The 26,837-nt window shown below is 35.6% G+C and overlaps 1 protein-coding gene across 4 annotated transcripts in view; it reads left to right on the forward strand.

Annotated features, from left to right (window-relative positions):
• The window catches only part of LOC138321809 (LIM/homeobox protein LMX-1.2-like), a 34,661-nt gene extending 8,073 nt beyond the window's left edge, over window positions 1-26,588 (forward strand). For 2 of the 4 annotated variants that reach the window (XM_069265787.1, XM_069265786.1), the window contains exons 2-7: window positions 10,125-10,314; window positions 14,662-14,879; window positions 20,860-21,005; window positions 21,202-21,279; window positions 23,879-24,023; window positions 24,343-26,588. In XM_069265787.1, coding sequence (XP_069121888.1) covers window positions 10,130-10,314; window positions 14,662-14,879; window positions 20,860-21,005; window positions 21,202-21,279; window positions 23,879-24,023; window positions 24,343-24,530 — 960 coding nt within the window. In that variant the 5' untranslated portion in view covers window positions 10,125-10,129 and the 3' untranslated portion in view covers window positions 24,531-26,588. Of the gene's footprint in view, window positions 1-9,461; window positions 9,659-10,124; window positions 10,315-14,661; window positions 14,880-20,859; window positions 21,006-21,201; window positions 21,280-23,878; window positions 24,024-24,342 lie in introns of those variants that run through there. The other 2 variants (XM_069265788.1, XM_069265789.1) reach the window with 2 other exon arrangements.
• Window positions 26,589-26,837: the final 249 nt, after the last annotated feature.

The raw sequence follows: 26,837 nt of genomic DNA on the forward strand, positions 1-26,837 counted from the left end.
AACGATTTTTCTCCTGAAGTCAGGTCCCATATTTGTTATATAATATATGCATTATTCGTTATGAGATACTATAAAACACGTCATGTTTGTTCGAACAATTCATACATCAATTGTTAGGCGGAGTGATAGAATAGGGTCACAGTCTGTGTCGCAAATTGTCCATATGTCAGTAGAAAGGGATCAACACAAATCAAAATACGAATATATAAATAAATCTAATGAAAAAACTTACACGTGGGACCTTAGGACTGTCTTCTCTAGCTCTAAGATAAGTATACAGTTGTTCAAACAATAGTATCGGTCAGCTGTGGAGGATAACAATGGATCAATACAATTGTCCTTTGTTTTTTGTTCATCCCTATACGCTGAAATAGTAACGCATAATGATCCCTTATTATCTGTTAAAATGAAATATCATATAACGCATATTTGTGAAAATAGTGAATTGCTAGTTTGATATTTCTTACACCAACATTTGAATTACATGGGGGTATTTGAAATGAATGAAACATGTCTTTCCTCTATTGTGTAATATTGTATTATAATGTCGGAACATGTTCAAATGCCTTTTGAAACGTTTGATTGCCCTTGAAATTCGATTATGCGAGTAGCAATTGCATTGAGAAACGGCGACATTTTTTACCTACATATAGTTTTCTAAATAATTCGTATGAAGAAGGTACAAGTGCATGTACTATCTGTATGTGTCTGTATGCACCTGTAAACGATCGAAACATTTCAAATTCATCAGAAAATCATTCGTTTTTCTCCTACTGAGTTTGCGACGCTTTGTTTCCTCTGGCTAACACTTTGGATTGACCATCACTTGCGGTCTTTGGGGAAGATTCAGCGCCACATGGTGCCTTCTTAAAATTCATTTCATTTCACTGTTTCTTATGTTGTTTTGATGCTTTATACAAACTTAAAAACAGACTGATAATCGCTGCGTAGCACATGAATTATATCATCGCTTCAGTGAATTAGAGTTATGATATGATAAACAAAATGTTCAGTGATTTACCGTCCAAGTTATACTAAGGCGTGATCTTTACTGACTGCCAGTTTGTGCTTCAGAGTTTTACCTGACTGGCAAAGCTGCATCAGCCAAAGATCACAATCTCTTTCACTGCACCTGCCCTCTGCTACATCGCATTGACAGACGATTCTCTCTCGATTGATATCTTGAGAGATTGAAGCATACACACAATGCAAACGCTTGAAGGATTATGTCTACGGCGCCCCTTTATGTGAAACGTGTACCTGTGTTTAGCATAATTTTAACAAGAATTTGAATTTCAAATTCGCTAATCCACATGTCTCGGTGAATGTTGAAAGGATCTGTATACTATTTTCATAATACATAGATGATATATTCTCAAGGAAATAATACTACGGTATTGTATCCACGTTATCCAGTAAAGGATGATAGTTGTAAGAGGTCATAAGGACTTGTAAATAAAAGATAAAATGAAAACCCTATTGTCAAATTTTATGACTTTTTCATACGTTGTATAAAATTACAATTCGCCGATCACTATCAATATGTCAGGAAAATATTACTTAGCCTGTCTAGAATTATAGAGGACAGGGCAGCAAATATTGAAAATGAGAATGGTCGGAATCTATTAGATAGCAGTACTACATAAAATTATATGAACATTTTATAACCATTCTTTTCTCTCTTTTTTCTAATTCTTTAAGATGAAAGGTGTTACGTGTCTCTTAATACTTTTTTCACAAATTTTGCTATGAGAACACAGTCACTTTACTAAATTTAATTGTTAAAAAAAAATTGTAAACAGAGTGTAAACGAAAACATTGATTAAAATGAGACCAGGTGTTTCAGAGGAGCTCCGTCTTCTGTTTCCCCGACGACACCATCTAGAAGCAGGACATCTATGTGTTTCAATGTTTTGTTCATAAAATAATGCAAGTGGTGCGACTACCTATTTGCCGCTATCAACCATTTTCTATACGCAGAGTTTATTGTCACGGTCCAATACTTGTGTTATTAACATTGTTTTATTAATCGCTAGGTAGATATATTGAAATAATACTTAACAAAATATTCTTCTAAAGATTTTTTTTTTCAAAACCAAGGTCAGAGATAGAATGTGCAACACATGTAAGGTACAAACTGTTGCCGAAATATGCAAAGTAGAAGAGATGTTATCCAATGGGTTAATTAGGACTAAATGATAGGACAATTAGTGGAAGCACGTGCATGTGCTCTTCAGTCACCTTGACTCTGCCAAATGCATCAACCTGTTTGATGCACGTGAGAACAAAACGTCGTTTCTAACGATGTTATCGGTTGGTGATAATGATATTGTATAGCTTGTCGGTTCACCAAATTTCAGTCCTACATAGAATTACGCTTTGTAATACGTACACTCAGCGGTGACCGGTTAGGCGCCATTTCACTTTTTTGTCTGAATCTGTCGCCTTGGTTTTAACATCTGAGTGCTAAAACGTCACCTTAGTTTGATACTATCGTTAAACAGGTGTTAATTATGGCGTATCAAAATTTTGACAGAACACGTTTTTCACTACACCGACTTTTTATGTATACATCTATCAATTCATTAGGAGCCGTTCTGACATCATTATTACCTCTGTTTCTCCTACACGTGTGTTCCTACAACAGACAACTACATTTTAAGTCTTGATGGATGACCCGGGCGGAGTGTGTAGTTTACATTTCATTCATGATTCTAAGGTGAAGGTCATCGTAATCCGTCACACAAACTGTCACTGGGGTTTCCTCGTAATATATTCTGTCATTTTGTCCGACGATATCCTTAATCATTATCGCCATTTTGTCTGTTATTTACGTCCATTCTGTCGTAAGATGCCGGCTGTCTTCATCCATTTTACTGTATTGTCTTTTTGTTGTCCTAGTGTTTCATTTTAGTTCTTCATTTCATTAATTGTCGGCGGACGGACTCTTTAATTATTTATTCATCGTCTCAAGACTTGTAAGTGCACGCATGTCAACTCAGCGTTGTCATTTCCATTCTAACAAAACCATACCTTTCTGGTGATAACATTTGTGAATCAGTCATATAACAATGTATTTAAGTCGTTTGTGAATCCTGTATTCCTGGTTTTGGGAACCACATTCTGTCAGTAGGTTAATTCCATTTTGCTTATTCATAATACTGTAAAATTAACGTCAGTTTGACTTGTTAAACTTAGATAATGTTGACGTTGCGAAATATATAAGTCAGTCATATAAACATCATCCTGACGTCATAATATGTATCTCAATCATATTCAGGTTTGTATTTATACATAACACACCACAACTATAGTTAATTCTAAACCTTTTATTTGACTAATTATACACAAACTAACTCCATGAACATTTGTTTAAGAAAGACAATTTGGACGGAAATCGTTAATCATACGAGAGTCAACAATAGGACTCTGGTAACATCAAGTTTGGCCGCTTGTCCTAATGCTACATGTTATGATTAAAACATGAGAATGTGGCAAGCTAGGTCGGACATCTCCATATGTATATTTCCATACTTTACTACACCCACAACCATTTCACTTCCGGCTAGACGGTAAGATAAAATCAAAACCTGTCGATTTGACATCGAGGCCAACACACATATAGATTAGAGATCGAGACAGTCCTTCGCTCAAACGATAAAAAGTATTTGTCATTTCTTCTTTTTTTATAATGAACAATCTAAGCATACGTACTATCGAAGTTAAAGTATATCTTAAACACAATTTGTCGACAAATTTCCAATTATAACCCCGACTGAACCCCTTATCATTGTTAATGTTATCATTTTGGGGGTCAAAAGATTGCGGCAAATTGTCACTCATCAGATAATATCAAATAATATCAAATATCTGTTTTTCTTTCTTCTTTCTGATGAACTTAGCAAATTAAATAGAATATGTCTAATTATGAACTTTCCATATTATCTAAATGAACACCCCTTACTGGACCTCCCTTCGGTGTGTAATGCGCTATGTTCTCGGGGCTTTTAGATGACCCTGATTGTCAACCCAGATCAAGATTTTCAATCGGAAAAGAAGAATGAAAAACAATCAGCTTAAACCTACGGGTTGATGATATCGGAAATAGAAATCATGTCGAAATTTTTTTGTTAGTTTTCGTAGATTCTATCACATAATTGTTGGGTTATTTTTTTCGGAATTTTAAAATAAAACAAGTAAAATGACTTTTTCTTTGATGTAGCCATGCGAAACTTGAACAAGGCGTTTTCTGTGTAGTTTGAATCCAATCAGCATAATTATGACTGCGGTTGCAAAATGTTGATAAGCATGCTATGCGGCGGACAGCATGTGCACGATTGCATTGTATGAAAGAAGGTGTTTTTGTAAGTGTTATGCACTCTAAGATCCGGTATCATTATATATCTTACCTCTGCGTTTCCCCCGTTCCGTTTTGCACCATTACAGGAAAAGTGTCATTTTTCATATCAGTCTGATTATTTTATTAATCTATGAATAAAATATGACGATGTGACACTAATTCAGTTTCCCCCTTCCTGTATTTGGTATGAATATATCTGATAACAATACCACAGGCGAAGGTGCTTGTATTTCTTTAACCCATTAAAAATAGAATGACACCATATCGTAGACGGCACATCTCCGTATATGTAAGTCGGACCGAGTTGTGCCATAAGCTGAAATTTATTTTTAGAGTTAATATGTAGTATTAATTGCTCTAACGAGGCTATTACAAATAATTATGTCAGGGCCTTGTACATATCATTAATACTTAGCGGTATTTCACGATAAACTACAGCGGGTTAGGAAAAAGTGTTTTTCCGTAATTCAGTAAAGCAGTATCGGACCGCATCATACCATAAAAATGACATCCGAAGAGGATTATTTGTGAATATTCATGGATTGTAGACAGAACAAAAAACTGTAAGTTTATTACATTCTTTAAAAAAATCAGCCCGCTGATTTTAAATCACTAAGAGGACATTGCAACTTTTAACAGAAATATTGGGTTTTTATTTTAACATGTTAGTAAGGAAGTAATTTTACACATTTGGGTCTGCGAACGTCTTGCAATAGAAGAAACGTACGTGCCATTTTAAGTATGCATTAACGTATTAATTTTTCGCACATAAAAATGTTGAGTAAGAGATAATAAAGCATAAACATGCGTAATCATTACATTCGTCAATTGTTTTACAAACCCTGAATGCCATAAGAGCAGGAGTCTTTGCCTAGATTAATAGGCAGTCGTATGCACTCCATTAGCGTAGTGTGCAGCAATGCTGACACTCCCGTCACGAATCTATCATAGTCATCATTTCCGCTCGTCAACCTTGTGGCTTTCATCTTATTAGCACATCGTATAATTTTACATACAATGGATATTATGTTCAAAACACAATTCTAAAATCGTCAACTTACCATTTAAATTCACAATTGTTTCCTCGCTTATTATTCATTCTGTTATATGTTTTACTTTTTTGAGATATTTTTGACATTGATGTGGACTTTTAGACCTACGATAAGTTATAGGAAGCATCTCTAAAACAGGACATGCAATATTTCTCTGTCGAATATCAAATGGAAAAGCATAAATTTATTGAGTCGTTATTGCACATCATAGTATATAAAGTATACCTTTCATGATAAGTGTGAATATGAGGTATGAAATGTTGACTATATTAAACTTTTATACAAATTTAAATTTATGAATACTCATAGACATTTACTTCGTATATTATACCGTAAACCAACTTTCTTTAACGTGCGATTTATTTTCGTAATTTCATCGATCAAAATTAATTCGCGAAAGTTTATCTCCGGGAATTGACATCCACAATTATTTGAAAGACATTGTATCTAATATTAAAACCGCGAAACCTTATATCCGCGCATATGCTTTCAAATGGAAATCGCGAAATAAAGTATCCACAAAAGAAAGTTTATTGACAGTAACCTTATGAAGATTTAAAAAAATGGAATACAAAAGTATTGTATGATATAGACATCATCAAATGAATTTGAACGGAATAGGCTACAATAGACGTTTCTATTATTTGAGATTAATATGCGTATGACGAACTATGCTGATAGCAAAGTAATATCTGTGTGCTACTGTGCATTACTATATATTGTACTATATATGTTTTTTTTCTATTTTAGTCCTCTTTCTCATTTTATCCATTTAGACGTAATGTGCCTTTGTACATGGACAAACGTTTTAGATAAAGGGAATACAGACTATGGATATGCATTTATCATTTTATGCACCACTTGTGAGCCATTTGACCAATACAAAAGTTTATCTTTCATATTTTACTACATTTATAAAGGGTTATACTACAGGCATATGAATGACAAACTGCATTAGCAAAAAAATAAATATTTAAAAGTCAAGTGTGCACGCGACTTTTTCTAGTCCACGCGGTCAGTTTATTGTTGAAAGCAAAGTAAGTTCAAATGGCAGATTCCAATAAAACCTACAGCGGTTTTGTATTTAATACGGAGCGCCACGAGCACTTTTGTGAGGGGCTAGTTTAGCGCAGACCATCCCTTTATTTGTCTCACCATTAGTTCGGAAGCTGTGGAGTTATTAAATCGTGATATAAAATGGACTCCATTTCACACCAAAGCGCAATGACACGGTTGAGCGGGTTCGTGTGAATTTTCACGCGTGCGCAATGCAGGTGTGAGTGTTTAGCGAGAATTAAACGGTAGTTGGTGAACAGAAGATACAGTACTTCTTCTTGGGCTTTTACGACCATAAACGTATGTTCTCGGGGTCGTTTTGTAAACGCTTGAAAAACTGTCAATAAACCAAGAGTTCTAATGACCTAAGATTAAAACCATCAAAATTCACGGTGTTTGATCAAAGGAAGGTTTCCAAACGTAAACTCTCACTCCATTGTTGGATCTCAACCCCCGCCTACATTCCATTTCCCCCCTTCCTATTTTTGTGTGCAGTAAGTGAATCGTTGATCGGGTGTTTAAAGTCTGTTGAACATTAAAGGGCCGGGTTCTGGAAGACTTGCTGATCGTAGAGACGCGGTCTTGCTTTCTCTGTCAGCGATAACGCTGTGTACAACGACACAAAGAGGCTGTCAGCATGCAAGAGACGAGCTGTCAAACTCACGGCTGGTTACGGTTGATTGCCCCGTCATCGGTTAGTACCCGAGCTGTCATAGACAGGGTCTAACATCGGGGCAAAGGAACACAGTTGGATAAAGTTGTCACCAGAATGCTCGGGTATATGGCATGACATGACAAAGCCATGCGACGCTGTCATAGGGGAAAACTGCAAAATAATTCATCAATGGCTTCTTATGCCTACTTCTGATTGGTGTATTGCATTGACCCATTGTTTATTCGTTTATTCGGTTGTTTTATGACAAAATATTTTTTCCCGATATCAATAAAAAGACAATATCGATGACAATGTTGCATAATAAAGCCATATGTGTGTTAGTAGACTTTATTGGAAATGCCATTGGTATTATCATGTTGATAGTATTTAGACAAATCCCAGAGTTTTCAGACAGAAACAAAACTCACAATTGAAAGTGAATCTTTTTTTTAAATGTCTAGGACATCTTTTATTAATAATGCCGGGTATATGTTGAATAGTTACATCAGGGTGCAGTTGTTTGAATAACCACTTGAAATCCTCGTTAATGACGCTGTATGTATGACATAGTTGCAGAAATCGCTATCCGTTAACGGTTTCATTGAAATATACATCGTATTAGATTTCCGCTTGAATTTTTCCGCTCATTGAATTTAGAAAGTTAAATCTAAAATGCATTTCAAAAAGCAAACTGAATGGCAGGTTTGTGATTTATTGATGAACGTTAATGTTTTATGTATTGACGACTGGCTAGTATATTTATATAAACAATAGCCCCTGACCATGAGCTACTCTGTTCAGCACAGGTACGGGTGCCTGGTATATCCATGTCACTTCGATAGATCCATTAATGTGTGTAATAGTCGAAGCTATGTAATAGCCGGGAGCACGCACATTTCCAGTGTTAAAACAAACCATCTGACATGTATTGTGAAGCCATCAACGAGCAGTCGATTTATCGCTAAACGGAGCATGATTGACGGCTGCACGCGCTCCTGTAGAAAAAGGGCCAGTGGTAAATATTTACGAATTCAATTCTACCATTTCTTCAGTCGAGTGTCAATCAATATGAGTAATAATGCATTATATGTACATGGTCGCTCGTGAATATTGTACCTATTACATATGCAAAATATCTTTAAAAAGTGAAATATGTAGACTAGCACGTAGTCCTGCCTGAAAGTCTATGTACATATGTATAATACGATAGATTTGATATAAATACACAGGAACAAAAATAAATGGTGTTATGGATTATGAAATGAAAAAAAATAATAAAGAGTAATAGAGAATGAAATGAGTGAAACCACAATCAATTAGGACATAAATGCAGAACTGTGTGCAAATTGATTTCAGATAAGTTCTTCTACCCGCCTTTATAAAATTGCCTACCATACGTAGTTAATATTATCTTATGTTTTAAGAACAAGAAAAGATTTACGAGAATAGCATAAGATTGTTTTGAGTTAGGCCTGAACTCAAATGGATATTCAGATAAAATTGTTAACAAAATTTGGCAATCGTTGATTTTTCAAATGTATCTTGACTAATGAAATGTTCTACTTTAATACTGATGCAACGGAATTTTGTACTTTTATAACTGTTCATTTTGCTTTGCTTGGATTTATTCTTGAACACTACACACGTGAACGTGTTTGGAAGATAATTAGCGTCAAATAATTGTTGACATGTTAATTACATATAACGACTTGGCAATTCTTTACCTCTCAGTTTGTTTGTTTTTATCTGGAACAGCCTGAGCGTGCCACTAAACTGTTCAACAATAACAAAAACGGCGTTGATTGCCCCAAATCTCGGCAGATTCACTGATAAAGGATTTCCAAAGATAAGGTGTCTTAAATGTGCGAAACTTTGAAAAACAAAACAAGAGCCCTTATAATGAGAGCGACCGCTTGAACAAAATTGTCCGACTAATAACGAGTTTTGTCCAAGCGTCGTGGTTTCTCAATTGTCGGGGAATGTTCTTTGTTGTCACAACAATGGTTTTTGGCGACAGACTCGCTTTCTTTAATTGTAGGTATTATAGTTTGTTTAGTATCACGGTTTGAAAGTCTTAATGCGAGGTGTAGTATATCGCTGGAGTACTTTTATGGTATTCACTCTGTTAGAGTTGGTAAAACTACGACAAAGCATATTATTCTCTGCTTCTTGTCACATTTTTTTTGTTTTGCATTGCGTCCCAGGGGCAGAATGGCTGGTAAATTCCCCGGTCAGACACCAGGTCACAGTAACACAGCTTATTATATATAACGGTACTTAAAATTTGCCATATTTGGAATAGACTTTTTGTTATACGTTACGAATAGTTTCACCCTGCCACCTACGGTACAAGACGGCAGACAGTCAGAAGAGCATTCTGGTGGAGTCAGTTTCTTCTACCCTAACAAGCTGTTTTAATGTACAAATGGAATACACCTAAGCCTGGAATATATCAGAGACGAAACTTTTAAGTTTTAAGCTACAAGTTCATTTCCATACTGTGTGTACTGGACTAGTAAGGACAGAGAACGTCTAGTAAATCAAGTTTATGATAGTTTGATAGTTAGCTATGTCAATATCTATATCTTGCTCGGTGATTGTACCGATTCATTTTATACGCCGTTTGTATTATTCTACCGACTCGTCAGGTTTTGAAATCTGTCATTTTCCATGTGTTTCGTTCTTATTCTGAACATATCGTTTTTGTGATGTGGATCTCGTAAAAAGAATTATTTCAAAGATTTCAAACTGTGAACTAATGAATTAATATCCTTTAAAGTAATATTCTGATCCATCAGAGGACTGTATTTGTTATAAGTTGAGAAAAGTTTATACATTGATGGCAGAATAGAGTGTCCTGAGTGACTTTGTCTTTTTCAGTAGGCATCGGTTAAAACTCCAGCATTAGTTTCAGCATTTTATTCATACCACGTTTAGATATGATACTTTATCTTCCGACTACTTACCAAAACAGACATAAACGGAGTATTTTTGTTTACAGGAGCAATGCCTACGTTGGAAATGGAACAATGCACCGGTTGCCAGCACCCAATCGAAGACCGATTTCTATTGAAGGTGCAGGACCATTTCTGGCATGAGACGTGCCTGCTTTGTGCTATATGTCGACTTCCTCTTTCCGGGTCATGCTTCGTCAAGGATCAACAACTGTACTGCAAACATGATTACGACAAGTAAGTCAAAAGTTTAATGACATTGAATATTCCCACACGACAGATGCGTGCACGATGTAATGAAATAAAATAACACAACCAAACGTACATTAAAGATGAAAAATCAGAAATAATACAAAACGCTCCAACAAAACCTGGTAATATTTTCTTTTATTCATTTCATATTTATTTTTGCTCTCCTTTAACTCTATCCATGTCTCATTATGTCATACAATAACGATGTTTCAAATATTTCTCTCAGACATTTGATGACTGGTTCACATCCATGATGTTAATTTATGAACTACGGTAAACCAAAATCCATTTTCATGTATTTTTGAATTTTGTGTATTGAGTGATCGAGTTTATATTACTCAAAGTTATCTCCTTCAAATTGTTAAAATCACGATTCAGAGTAGAAAAATACTGAAAAAATACGAAATAAGACTGATATAAGAAAATGTAATGGCTTACAGTAATCAAAATTCATTAATTAGTGATTTCTTCAAACAAACCTTTGTCTATTAATATATTATATCAACATATATTACATAACTCACTATTCTAAAAAAATTACATGAACATATTTTACATTAAAATGAGGAACTAATTCTTTGTTACATTTAGGTTACTGTTAGTCGGTTTATCGCATAACCTACTATCTTAAATGTTGAGTAATGGATAAATATCACTTTCACATTGAACGAGAACTAATTCTTCGTTACATTCTGGTATCTTGTCATTTTGTCTTCTCCTTCCATCCCAGCACCCTTCCTATGACCTGATTCACATAAAAGATCTCTGTATCTTTTCACCATTTTGAACATTAAATAAGACAGTTCTTCTGCAATGGAGCCATTGCCAACCCACCACCTAACATCTGACTTTTGTACTCGGGGTGTCGGCTTGCTATTAATGTGAAAGATGTTCCTTTGAGATAACTAACAACTTTTGTACCCATTCAAGATCTTAAGCTCCGATAAAGTGAAATTGTACATAAAAATGGTCACCAATTTGTTACATATTAAACGCATAGTCGTGTGTGGTACAAGATATTATAGCAATTTTTTCAGAAAACACATTTTAGAAGTTTTAATGTTCAATTCAGAACATAAATACATGGTTTTATGCGGCGAATACAAAAGCGATTTAATGTAATTACACAAACAGGAGGCAAAAAACAATGCGTAACCTTCCATATGAAACGTGTCAACTCAATCACGATAATAAAAGTATTCTCCAAAAAGGAAATTAAAATTTGTAAGACTCTTTATGCATTTTATATCTATATTTAAGTTTTACTACGTAATGTTCTTAGAATATATAACAATGAAAATCCGATTACAGTTAGTGGACTTCTACAATAAATTGGGGAAATTAAGATATTATGTGGTTTCTAGTTTTAATTATGTAACTTTGATACTGGCAAAACGTATATAATGGGTTGAAAATGCAAAAACTAGCAAATTCACAGAAAATAAAGGACCACGGTTGCTGAGTGATTAAGATGTCTCGACATATTACCACATTGCGAGTTCGAATCCCATGTGGGGAAGTTTTCAGGTACTGAATGCTGGTCGATGTTTTTCCCCGGGTTCTCCGGCTTTCCTCCACCAACAAACCTGGCACGTCCTTACATGACTTTGGCTATTAATAGGACGTTAAACTAAACCGTCTAAAATAATAATCTAATATTAGAAAGAAAGAAGTTTGTGAATTTACAGAGCTAATTTGGCATCTCGTCTTGACCCTTAATCTTTGGGTTGAAAATATATAACTGTAACAACCGTCCATGGCTTCTTTGTTACTTAAACAGTTAGGCATGATTGTATAGTTAAGACTTGAATTCGAGAACCATATACTACCGGCAGTGTCACATTTAAACTGTCTCTTGACTGTCCCCGTCATAACACTACAACTAGAGCTCGCCCCATACGCACACCATTATAAAACCTGTTGAACTTAAACATTTATTGCATAATAAATTCAACGGTTTTATTCCTGTGCTATATACAAGAGTTTAATGTACTTATTGTTGCACAACGTAAGTGTTGAACTTTAGAGTACAGATAGTCTGCCTGAGTTGACCTTCTGTTAAGTGTATCAACACTCAACTCCCACCCCACTGGGAGAAGGAGGAGTTAAAACTCCACAGTCAACATCCTATTATTTGTCTGACATGCTTTAAAAACAGAAGGAGGTTTCCTGCTTTTCACAGGAAGGTCGCATGTGAAGTTGTTGATCACATTATATATCTACGTCGATGTCAATACAGTCAACCTGTGGTCCCATCTCCGGTAACAGACAAAAGAAAAGAAGAATATTCTATCTCCTTTCACTATCATTGCTATACAGAACTACATCTATGTACTTGTATACAGGCACCTTTATTTAACGGCCTTATTTGTTTAACTATGAGCGTGCGCAATAGCACAAAGACGTACTCCTCCTCTCTTATAATGGTCTATTCTTTATTGACACAAATTCGCATTGTGTTTAATTTTTTGACAATAATTTATTTTTGCCCCGAGCTTTGTTCAACTGTGCTTGCTAGTGTTGACATTCGATTCCTATGTGAATACCGCCACTGGGCTAGCCCGCCCCTGTCAATATGGCGGCTTTCACAAAACAGCATGGAGGAATGTGCTTGGCGGTGAATACAAACAAGCTGTCACAGAAGCGAGGCTGGTATGGCAGGTTCTACATAGGCTGTTCTGCCAGTGGGATGTGTAGGTATCCATACGTATACAATAACCGTTTACACACGACAAACAGTTCACTCCCACCATCTTACAGGTCCTTGTTCCTCCGTCAAACCATATGTCAGTTCCAACATCTCTGATAGCCAATAGAAATCTGGTATTTTTCAAATCTCAGATCTGACATCTCAAATTCCACTTTTCACTTTGGAAGTTTATTTTCGTTAAAACATATCAAATCAATAAATAATGGTAAGTTATCAAAGGCCTCCAGTTATTTTCTTCTTAAGCTTCCCAACAACAATAAAAACCTTACGTATCTAAATGACAAGATACTGGGTATTGTTTACATCAAATAGAGGATATTTGACATTTTTGAGAGAGAAATAATTTGAAACATCAACATTCATCATAATCTTAACTAACAATTAAGATAATCACCTCTATATACCCTTTCTCAGTATCGAAACCTTGTAATTGTCAAGGTCGGCATGGCATTAACACAAGATATTTCATTCAAAGACGAAGCACTACCTATACAATTAAGATATTCAAGCAATTTAAATACACATAGATTTAGAATGAATATCTTGACATACAGCATAATTGAAACCTAACAAGACACATATTGTCAGTTTCCTACATTTGCACTTCGTTACCAGAAACTCTGATACAGTCTTTATCAACAGAACATTGGTCATGAGAGCATACCTTTACCGTTTTACCGGATCATTGGCACTAGATCAGGCGGATTATCGGCCGATCGACAGGAATTTATCGATGAGACGATTAGACATGATCGTCAACCTTTTGTTTTAGCGCCTGATATCTCGGCTAGGATCGGTATTGTCCGTAAATCGTTGTAGCGAGGACGACGGCTGAGAGGCTCCACAAATGGTGACCAGGCAATTTGTGAGAATGAATTGGAATAGTAGTACCAAAATCCACACCTTGGATTATGTCCATAACTTAAAACATTCAATTTCTTTTAATCATTAACAAAGTTAATTCAACGCCAGTTTACATTTATTTCCACCAAACGTCTGATCGAGTTAGTTCTGTGAAAGCTTGACACTATAAATGTCCTTTTCTTGTAACGAATTACACATAAAACGACCTTCACGTGATATTATAACGAGAGTTGTAGCTGATTCTCGCTACTTAGGTGATTCACATATCAAAGACATGTGACGGAACTTCGCCGGGAATTTATTTCCTTCTTGTTTTAAGAGATGAATTTTGATAAACGATCTCGTGATGTGTGGAGTTTGCAGTATATACTGTAAACCTACTGATTTTTGCGATGACTTTATTTCGCGTTTTTCATGACATTTTCACGGCAATTGGATTTGAAATTTTAGACATATGGCTCTACGTGATTTCTGATTCCCTGTGAAAATTACGAAAACTTAATAGCACACAAAAATGATTACAGTACAAAATGTATAAAAATCAAGAAAATTCTCTTTGTTGAACATTATGAAAAATTTGTTTCAAAAATTGCTTTTCAATCCGATTCTCCGTGAAATACCTTAAAATTTCGATTTGCTTTGTTGTATATTATGCTAACCCTGTTTCTTTGTTTTTCTTCAAACTAATTCCCCGTGAAATAATTACATTTGTTTGTTGTACATCACCCGAACCGTATTTTGTTTTTCTCTCTCCACAGATTGTTCCGTGGAAGGTGTAATGGATGTGGTTACAACATTTCGTCTGAGGAGCTGGTGATGAAGGCCCTCGGTAGTGTGTACCACCTACACTGTTTCCGCTGTATAGAATGTCAACAGATCCTACAACGGGGGGACCAGTTCGTCATCAAGGATGGCCAACTCTTCTGCCGGTTTGACTTCGACAAAGAGTTTAGCGTATTGTCTTACAGTCCTAAAGGTGAGTGACTTCTTCCTCTTTTTTATTTATTTATTTTGTTTTTCTAGATAAGAACAAAATATGAAAAACGCTCGGATAATGATGGTATATGAAAGAAAGTTATCAAAGACTACTGGAGGGTACTGTTGTGCTTCAAAATTTAAATTCTGGAAAGTTCTCGATATCGCTATGTTCGGAAGCAATAGATACATCATAATGGGAATTGGACGACTGGTTTCTCCGTTGGCAGTTTAATGTGTTCGGAAAAGGTTTTCTGTTTAATGTCATTGACGGTATGCTTCATTGATATATCACTATAATATAGGCAAAAATTTCTACTGTTACAAAGAGACACACAACCCGAACATACATCAGTCTCCCAAAACACACGCGTACTTCACGTCACGGGAGACCATCCTGTTCTGGCCCACGCTGTTAACAGGACGTTCAGCTTAATCCCTAACTCTACCATCAAAACTTATTTAATTGTCACAGTGATGTAAATGTTAAATCCAGAATAGGAACCTCTACGTGAACCTCTACGTGTGAAATTAAAATTTATGTCAGCGTGTGCGGCAAACATAAATCTGGCCAAACGAGTCTGTATTTCATAAATTGTTGGAAAACAAATGATTTCTTAGCCCTAGGGCGCATGCGGTGACGTAGACCACACAGTATTTTCTACTGCGTGAAGTCGAATCTGGTCCTGCTCGATTTACGCTGATGATATCGGCTCTTGGTCCTAACACGGTCATTTGTATGGTAAAGATACATCCGCATTTGACTGGGACGGATGGCTTAACATAAATCCTCGGAATGTGCCAAGTATTACCGCATTTAGTATACAAATTATATGCTAATGAGGGGACTGCATGTCCAGAATGGCTCTTCTGAGTGGATAATGTAGGGAAGGTCAGAGGGTCAACTACCATTAAAGCCGTAACATGGAGCGTATAATGTGAATAGGCACATCGGATTTATTACAATAGCACAGTTGTGGAATCCAGCCTACAGAAATGACCATTTAAGTAAAATATGTGTAAGCGTTTTATTGTGAAATGTTATAGGTTTGACAGGCTGAAAAAAATTAATGGAAAGAAGATGCATTTGTATATAGTTTTCATTTAAATGGATAAAATCATGAGTTTGTTATAAGAAAATGTCAGCATTTACCACATAGTCAGATTACGACTTGTTATTGTTGAAAACATCGCCATTACCCAAAATTGTAACAGAAGAAAGTGATTTCTGTAACCCGACTATATTCGCATATAATCATTTATTCAGATGATCCCAACCCGTCTTCTAATCTCATCGACAACAAAAATGTCGACAAAATTTAATCCAAAAATTACACTTTCCCCAGATACATTTAGTCTCGTGAACAACCTCAAGAAAAGTGCGTGTTTTATTTGTGATTTTTTAATGTCAGTAATATATTGCATGAAAAGAATTCCTCAATTATTTTAACTAGGTTAAAAGTTTTATCCTTGTCTTAACTAACAGACACTAACGCATGGTTGGTAGTTATGTTTGTTTTATGCATTACGCCTCATATCATCTTATAATGCACCAGGGTTTTGGTGCTCAGAGAAGAATGTAGTTCTCGTGAAAAAAAAAACATCAACCAACGCTCAGAACCTTGCAATTGTTCAATTCAAGCTTTAAATGCAACACAGCTTCCTGAAACATAATTATGTAGCCATTCACACCCGCAACACAATGCATACAGTGGAGGTCTTTTCTCAACAGTTAATAAGATGTAATCCCCACCAACTTTCAACGAGTAAACCTTCTCGATACCGCATAGACATACCGCTACTTTACCTTGCATGTGAATGTTTCCAACACAGCTATACCATTACATGTTACCTATAGTTATACAGGTACAAAACCATTCATAGCCTTGATCTTGGCCCCGTACAGGTAGGCGGGCCGTTATCCACAGATCTCACATGTCATATGTCTATGGCGACCAGTTCTCTGTGACACTGTCACAGCGAGTGCATTGGTCATCGATTCGGATATTTTGTGAAAATACTAAATGATTTATCGATCGGAAAATTGAACTTTCTGGTTTTGTTACACCTGTCGAAATGAACTTAAAGGTTTCATTTTCACCTGTTCAGCATCTTTACAAGACTACTTACGAGCTGATACAGCGGGGCATTAAGAGCTTGTGACAGAGTCCCGCTTTCATTCGCTTACTACTTTGATTGCGTGTGTAGAACTTGTCTGGGTGGTCTAGCCTCCAATGTTTCAGCTTTAATAGACATATATATCGATGAACACATTAAATATAATATCCTAGTGTTATTTTCTATGTTTTCACCTGCCTATGCTATTCAATACAACTGTGATTTTATATCACCCCAGGTGAACGCTAAAGGGTGATTATGGGAGGGCAGTTTATTTTACTACTACGATCACTGTGACATTGGTTTTTTTTCCTTTAAAGTTATACATTTGTATAATATATATTTTCATTTTTTTTCTCAAAAAATGGATATAATATTGTTAGCATTGGGCTTCCAATTTCAACTGTTTGATGATAGCCGTGAGAAAAAATATCACTGTTATCATATGTTAAGTTCTTTAGCAATATGATGAAGCTTAAAATGAACAAGTATGAAAATAATACGAATTTCACAGTTTGGTTTTGTAAAATGACTTTGCATTATGAACTATTACATCTATTAGTGAAACAGTTGAGATTACTCTTTCTCTGTATTTTAACTTCTAATTACCACCAACTCGAGGTGTGCTGTTCGTTGTCTCTACCTGTATGATTCAGTGAGATAACACTATAAAATGTATTTTCATATTACAAGGAGATATAGCACAAACATACCAGAATCTCTCTTAACATATGATACATAACTCATCGCATACATAAGGGAGGGCGGGGGGGGGGGGCTTCCTTAAATGAGCTTAACTGTTAGTATAAAACAAATCAATAGCATTACTTGATTTTACAATTGGATTATATCAAAACCATTTCTGAATCAAACATCTTTCTATTCCTATAACTTACTTAGGTGCCGTTTGTGTTCATTTATCAGTATTAATTACTTATCTGTTAACGATTCCAACAGTTTTTTTATGTAATTTCACGTAGGAGAGATTCATCATCCTTTGTCCATCGTTCGCGATATCCACTTGACATACTACAAAACAACTCAAAACTACAAAACAAAAGGAAAAGCTGTTAATTATGTTTTTTCTACCATTCAAGTCACCCAGTTACGTCAATTTATCTATATTTTGTTAAAATGAAAGATGATGGCGGTAATTCAAACTTTGCTCAAATCCTCCAGTCTCACTTCTGGCCAGGAGTTGTTTTCACCATGAAATAATCTTTCATTAGAGACACAACATATTGTTATTAAAACAACGATAAAACAAGTACTTGGATTTAGTAGTAGTTTACCACAACATTACCACGTTTAATATATCACGCATCATTAGTTTGACCACATGAATCACAAAACAAACCACAAAACAGTTTAAATTACCTTTGCGGCTGTGAAAATGCATTTTTGCTTATAATGGGGTTTCAGGCTTGTAGAAAAAGACACAAGTCATTAGCGACTATTTATACATAGTCGGTTTGACCTTAATGCCTTGTCAGTGATGCTGGCGACCGAATCTACAAAAATTCACTTATTCTGTATATCGTACAATTTCTAAAATGTTGAAATCAATTTTGCGATTCCCTTGCATCTCATGGTTCGAAGATGTCATTTTGTGAGGTTTAGGTTTTTGACAATATCTTCTTAGTCATATCTTAATTTGCTACCTAGCTTTTTTACAAATAAATGTAGGTATTTTTTCTAAACATTCCACTACAAGACAATGGTTAACTTTAAAAATAATGATTGAGTGTGACAATACCATAGAGAAAACTGTTGTTCTTAATTAGAATATCGATACATCATATACAATATCTTATAAGTCTAAACTCCGTCAAGAACATCTACGTATGATTTAAGTATAGACCATTGTTAAACGTATTTAATTAATTTTATAATCATGATAATTTAATTTCACAACTACAACTAGGCTTATTGACTCTTCAACTGATCTCATGGGTACAAATTAATTAATAACTTGAAACAACTGTTGATACAACGTGCCTCTCCTTATCTTAATTAAACAACATTTGTTTTAATAAACTAACAAACACAATAAGCTTATAAGCAAATATCAAAAGACTAGTTTTTGTCAATTTTAAATATTAGGACAAATTAGTGGAATGCTGAAAACATGTCGTTATATTATACCCAAGACGGCACCAGGCATTTGTATGTTCACCAGGGATGGAAGGTGTTGCTTCAATGAAGCATATAATAGTCTGGTGATGCCTATAGTTTTACCTGTGTTTGGCGGGGCGCCTTAACTTACGTGCGAGAGATTCACCTGGTCCCAGACAGGTGCCGCGATACAGGTATAGGGTATTGTTACAGCAGTGACAAATAGCTATCCTGTAACTCTACCTGGTCGTGGCCAGATATCGGTGTATATTCGAGGACATTTAAACAAAGCCGTAATCTAATATTTCTCCTTACACTTCAGTAAAAGGGACAGATCGTCATCCGTATCAAGTATTTAAACAAAGCAACACTGTGGATCTTTGTTGACTTTCAAAAATACTGCACTAGAGAAATTTAACCGGTGATATTGGAGTAATGTAGAATGATGTATGACCAGGCATTCGTTGTTTGTCACTCTCATCAGTATTTTTCTGCCCATTCTTACCTCCACAAAATACCCCAAGAAATGAAATATAAATACAAAAAATTTCCCGCACCCTTCTTATCTACATGACACCAAATATTGCACTCAGTCAAAAATGACAAGAACATGTGAAAATAATGCAAATTATTATATAAATACCACATTTCAGACCTTTTAAACATGCGTTTAAAAAGTACATACGATTGCACCGAATCGTGAACGGAGAACCAACAAACTGTCGTTCGGCTGTTCGATTGTACTATTTACTTTCACTTATGCGTTTATATAACAAGTATATAGGGTTTCCACCTGCATGCGTACATGCCTCATACCTGTCTAGATGTTTTACGTGAATGGGTCCGATATCGATAAAGGTTTTGTATGGTTAAAATGTTTAAAACATGACATATCCTATAGATCTCACGCTCTGTTTTTACATAGATTCTAATCCGACAACTATGCACAAAGGAAATCAATGAAATGAACGATTTCCTTGCATAAAGAATGGAAAATGAATATAAACTCGATTCTTGAACAAAGATGGAACACGCTGCAAGTTCTCACTCTCCGACTGATGACGTGCTCATTTAAACACTGTAGTAAAGAGGATATACCTTCCAATACTTTAAACACTAACTCCCATTCATAAGTTCGGTTTATTTTCATTTTTTTTCTCAACAAATTTGTTTCAATATCTTTGGTCATTATCATCATTCATTACTGACACGAGAACAAGATATAAACACAACTGTATGTGTTGTAGTCGTATGAGGACACAAATATTGATGTCAAATATCAAAATTTGTGATATATATATCTAAACTATATAAGCTTTGCATGCAGTAGGATTATGGTGTGAACACAGACACTAACGGATGACATCATTTGATTTATAATTCTGCAAGGAAATCTCACAAAACCCTTATTATGATAACATATATGCGATCATAAATAATTTTAAGAGGACAAAAAGATAATAAAAATAATAGTACGATCAACAACTATGATGACTTACAGCAACGTTCAAACATGATAAACAACACTTATTTGGGGCACGAACGTCATCTATGATAAACAACATCAACTTAACATGGTTGGAGTACGAACAAAAGCAACATGATAAGCAACAACAACGTATAAAAGAGGACAAAGAAATCATGTCTCCAAAATTTCAATAAAGAGAAGAAAATGAATTATCATCTACATTCTTTCTTCAAACTTTTGTGTAATTTTGTATCATTTTGTCATTTTCCTTTTATTTCAGATGCGATGGACGATGACAGTGATAGTTACGAGGATATGGACACCGACAACGAGAGACACACAAAACGGCCGAGGACGATACTAACAACGAGCCAACGTCGCAAGTTCAAGGCCGCGTTTGAGATTAACCCCAAACCCTGTAGAAAGGTCAGTATTATATCAAGTTCAAGGCCACGTTTAATATAAATCCTCAATGTTGTGGAAGGACAGTTCCTACAAATTCATTAGGAATTTGGAATATGAGCAGGCAAATGTAACTTTCTCCTTTTGCTGTTTATTGTCTTTTTTTCCATTCCAATACAATGTAGATCACATAGCTGATTTGTCGATATTTTACCTGTAGATACGAGAACAATTGGCTGCTGAGGCAGGTCTTACCGTCCGGGTTGTCCAAGTGTGGTTTCAGAATCAGCGTGCCAAGGTAAGTGCAACCTCGAGTAAAGAATGCTGGAACTCGATTAAAGAATGCTGGATGGTTGGTAGACGCGGACAAGGAGGACAAATAACAGATAACAGAACCTAATTGGTAGGGGCTATTTTGGTAGGTGAATGACCAAGGGGAGATATGACAAAAATCAATAGGGGCTGTTTTGTAGATGGGAGTCCAAGTGGAAAAATAGCAGAGACCACCAATAGAATGGTCTGGAGCGACAAATGAAAGTCTTAGCAAAGACGTCCGTCGCCATCATTATGAATAACACATCGGATGACTGCAAATCACAAAGTCTACGACATTTTGGATTAATTTAACAGACATGCAAAAAAGCATGTCGCTTTTTATCAGTAATGACAGGCATGGCCGGAAATGAAAACTCTCGAAGTGCGATTTTGCCACACGAAAAGAAACTATGGTGAAGGCAACCGGTGATTAATCTTCGTGAGGCGTGAATATGAAATATTTAAGAATATGGCGAAAGAAATGGTCATATATAATAAGATCGAGACCAATATAGTGTTCATTTGAAGATTGGACCGAAACAAAAGTCAAACATTTCCCTTAAGAAGGGTTCCAACAAAGGCTAAAAAATAGAATATGCCAATGGAGTGGGATTCTGTGTAGAATTGACAACGATAGTATTTTCAATTGGGAAGATGCCGTAGTTAAGGCGAGATAGTTAAGGTTGACAGTTAAGGCTAGTAAGGATAGGAACAGGCCAATGGAGATCTCATCGGACAAAAGAGTTGTTATGGACATGGATATCATCCTCGATACTTCAGGGGTTATTATCAATGTTGTTATATCCACCTCTGGAATATGTCAAAGCAATCCTGAAGGCTTTTCAGGAGAGAGATAAAACAAATTATCAATCGCAGACCTGAAGAGACTTTATTTGAAAAGAGCGACGCCCTACTTCAGAACTATAAAGTGTACAGAGAGACTTTGGATTTGTTATGACATGGTATTGGGTGGATATGACTACAGTGGTAGTAATCCCTGGATATTGAGGATGTTGTGAGATATGGACAATGGCCCCTAAAAATGAACATATTGTAGATGACAGACTAGCGACGAGGAAACAATACGAAAGGACAATGACTTTTTAAATAATGACATTTAGATGTTACAGATAATAGCGCAACAGCTGGACGGTAAATGACAGCAACGAAAACGATGATTTAATACTAATATCGCTTTCAAGAGTGTTCGTGTTCGGAATTGAATAAACTGGGCAAGGCACTGCACGATATTGCATTGAAGGAAAGTAAAAAAAATTGTAGTAACGGATATGATGTGACTATGTAAATCGAACAATATTTTGGCTTGGTAGTCATGAGAAGTAAAATTAGGTGGTAGTTGAATACTACGTTGAGATAGGAGTATTTACAGGAGAAAAAATCACAATGGTTCTTTTCACTACCCCTACCCCGAAATAATTAAACACGGTAATTACATACTCGCTCACGTAATATATATACACAATTTTGTATAGTTTGTATGGGGTATGGACATTTATGGGAAAAACTGTGTCTCACCAAAACCTTATTATGTGGTGAGTTCCACCCGTGGAACAATAGACACGGTGTCTCGTGTTCCCCGTCTGGTCAAGGCATGGCTGTAATCTACACCACAATTACGGCAAAGACCTTGAGATAGTCACTTGAAACGCGCGTGGCGCCGCCTGGTCAACCAATTCCTATTGTTCTCAAGGAACGTTAAAACTCTGTCATTACATTTAAAACTGCTTTCTTTTTCCGTTTTGGATTTTCTTTTTACTTTTTAATGGCGGTAATGAATATGAATGGGATGAAATTGATTCCACGTTTATATAACACCTGCCAAGATTAAAATAAACTTGTGGCCAAAGATTAATTACGATTTCGTCAACGAGTGATCTATTGACGTAATGTATAGATTGCATGGGGAAGTATTCCAATACTATAAAACACTTTTTGAAAGCATTCTGTCAAAATTCCTGCTTTTATGTATTTGGATAGAATTATTTTCCTGTTTTGAGAGAATCGTCAACAACATTTCACAAAAACATAAGTACATGTGTATATTCATCTGTCGGGTTTGGGGGTTAGAAAAGAATAATTTCATATTCAATTTGTCCTTATAATGATAAGAAACATGAATTATTCATCAAAGAGATGGCGTGCTTATAACGACTGTTTAAAGTACATGAGTCGTTGTTTGAGGTGTTGTGGTACACTCGCTGTTAAAACAGTAGACAGAAATCCGGACATTTGACACGTAATTCTGTTCATCGTGTTGTGACATTGACCACGTGATCAGAAATGGTGTCGTTAGGGCAACAGCTATCAATACATGATGTTTGTTTCTCTACACATGTGACAAGAGACGTTGTAGATAACAATCCATTACTCTGATAAGTTGACAAGCGTATGACATTGCAATTTATGAAAACGAAGGTTAAAAAATATTTATTTGGAAAGTGAAATGAAAACAATATCCATGCATATAAATAATAACATTACTTGGGTGTAAAACTCTCATGGATTATCTTTATTTATAATTTACCTACTTGTCAGCTTAACCTTTGACCTTTTTTGGCCAGGTGAAGAAAATGTCACGACGACAAAGTCCCGATTCTTGTGGTAAAGACCGGAAAAGGAAGGGAAAGAACTCTGATATAGATCAAGATCGATTTCCTGTCCAAGAGGGTGATGAAAGCAGGAAAATATTTTCGAACGATATAGAAGGTATGTGCAATAGCAAACAATAATATACAATTAACGACTTCTTATTGGGTTAATATGCCGATGTATTACCCCGAGAACAGAAGTATTCAAAGAGACGGCATGGGGGATTTTCCTTTTCAGGGGGTATAAGTTCCTTGTATGTATTTACACTTTAAGAAGTTAATAACTGTTGGCATACGAAGCATTTCGTTACCGATTTGCATTTTCCTAATATTTTTTTTTATCAACTTATCACGTATTTGTAATGCAAGTATTTTACTGTTTACTGAAACGTGGTTATAATCAGAATTCATGATTATCTTATAATTTTTGTTTGTAGGGAATGTGTTTCCCGGTGTTGACGGATCAAATATATTCATGGATATGCCAACATCATCCGATGATTCGGCCGGATCACCCGAACAAAAATCCCAGGACGGTGCACAGGACGGCATGAAAAATGGATGTGTAACCAATCATATCAACAAACTATATTCTATGCAGACCTCATATTTCTGCGCAGAGTGATGCATGTATCATTATATATTTCACCGACAGACCGGCCCGTTTCTGAGGGGTTGCCGTGTTGTTTCTGTGGATGAGACTGTTAAATACAACTAACCCGTATCTATAGATACACCGGTGTACGCTGGACAGCGATTGTGAATTGAATTCGACAGATTATGTGTGGACCTGATAAAATTAGGGCACATCCCCTGTCGGATAGTCAAGCAATCCACATTTGAAAGAAACGAAACGAGTGTACCTTAAGAATGATTATTCCGCCCAAACTGGAGACAAGAATCTATATCTTCAAAACGTTTACTATGAAATAGTGTTGAGACCGCTTATATACCGATGACGTCATGACAGGTCCTGTCAGAGGGTGACGTGATCGTTGGATGTCACCGAAAGGGGTCATGTGTACTTAACCGCACACGTCAGAGTGGCGGCATATCCTTCACACAGGATGGAAGTGCGCATGCTCGTCGGTGTGTTAAAAATACATGATAATAATTTAGCAGCAGATATATGCCGTATCATATTTACAAGACTTTACTTTTCTGTATATGTTACAGTTATTTCATAATTTTATAAGGTGACATTTTGACTAGGTAGGCAGTGCACTATGAAGTTCTGAGAAATGTGGTGTCATTAGAAACCAGGAAATGACGTTTTGTGCCGCTATAGGTGACGCTTTGCCACCCAACCCTCATCACTCATTGGAAATTTAAAATCAATGACTCTTCAGATATTCCCTCGCGGCTATGTTAATTTTACGTGTGAATATCACTGATTTGATAGAAAATGTGAATAATTGTAATATTTAAATACCATTGTGGTAGTAATTAGCTGAAAAGATCAGAATATTATTTGTCTACTTTTCTTCTTAAAACTATTTTTCACAGCACGAACTTGGACGCGTAGCACCTTTGATCTTATGACGTAGAATTATCCATGTCATTGAAATATATTTCCTCATATTTTCTTGAAAAGAATGCCACATTATCATTGTGTATCGCATGTATGCACTGCGTCATTTGTGTATCAGTGGAAAAATGGAAGAAAACCATTTCGTTGCTTTATCAAATTCTGTGTATCAGAAAACCATTGAGATATTCAATTTCAATTCCCTAGTGATAGCGTAATATCTAGAAATAGATAACTGATGTCCGTTTCTCATTTAGAAATATATCCAATCGATGGTTGCATTGGTACGCTCTTGTATTCAAAGTAGATATAGCTTGGAATCACTTTCTAAATGACTAAATCAAATAATCGTTTCAGAGAATCAGTTACATGTTTTTTCTCGAATATTTTGTAACATATGAAATATTTCAGAAAATTGTTTGTATAAAGTTATTTATTTATTTATTGTTTACTGGGCGGTGTGTATACAGTATTATGTCCACGGGGTTTATGAAATCAAACATTTTTGTATAGTTTAATTCATTTTTTTCATTGTCACATCTTGATTTTTTAAAACTACTATTATCATTTTGTACATCTAAAAAAATCAGTCTTGATTCATTCCTTATTTTTATATAAAAACAAATTAAAATACCTGTATGAAAGTCAATATCAAAGAATTTTATTATACTTCATTTTAGAAATTCAAATTCCAAATTAAATGCTGCTTTTGCACAAACTATTTCCGTGATAAGTCAAACATGAAATATTCATAACAATGATTTGCTTGAATAACAACAATCCACTTTCATTATTCGTGTCGCTGCAGATTCCAAACAAGTCTAAACTAATGATGAAAGAGAATAAGGAAGTCGATGATTTTATGAAAATCATTGTATAGTTAATTTTAAAGTAAAACTTTCTGTAACTCCGGGAACTGCATTAAATTACTACATATGCATGAACGGAGCAGAGCTTGTATGTTAGATCATGTTTATCGAACATTCTCAAATATCACTTGGGGTGGTCGACATGTTTTTTTTTAATTTTTGGATTTAATCGCGTTTTGTCCCCAGATGTCTGTGGTCCATTTATCACGCACGTGTTTAACACGCCTGTACATATTATTACATCGTATTTATTTATAATACATTGCAATAAACGTATCTCATGTTTCGCTCTCGTCCGTGTTGTTGATTTCCTTTAGTCAGCCAGACCTTGGTAACTCGAAGTCGACAGACCATGGTAGCACTTCGAGTTATCCGAGAACATGTGTTTTCGATTTACATTTCCTTTAGTCAGCCAAACCTTGGTAACTCGAAGTCGACAGACCATGGTAGCACTTCGAGTTATCCGAGAACATGTGTTTTCGATTTACATTTACTTGATTACAACGTGACGACAAAATACTTCGAATTAAACAGT

This window comes from Argopecten irradians, chromosome 4, assembly GCF_041381155.1.
Source record: "Argopecten irradians isolate NY chromosome 4, Ai_NY, whole genome shotgun sequence".
NCBI classification, from domain to species: domain Eukaryota; kingdom Metazoa; phylum Mollusca; class Bivalvia; order Pectinida; family Pectinidae; genus Argopecten; species Argopecten irradians.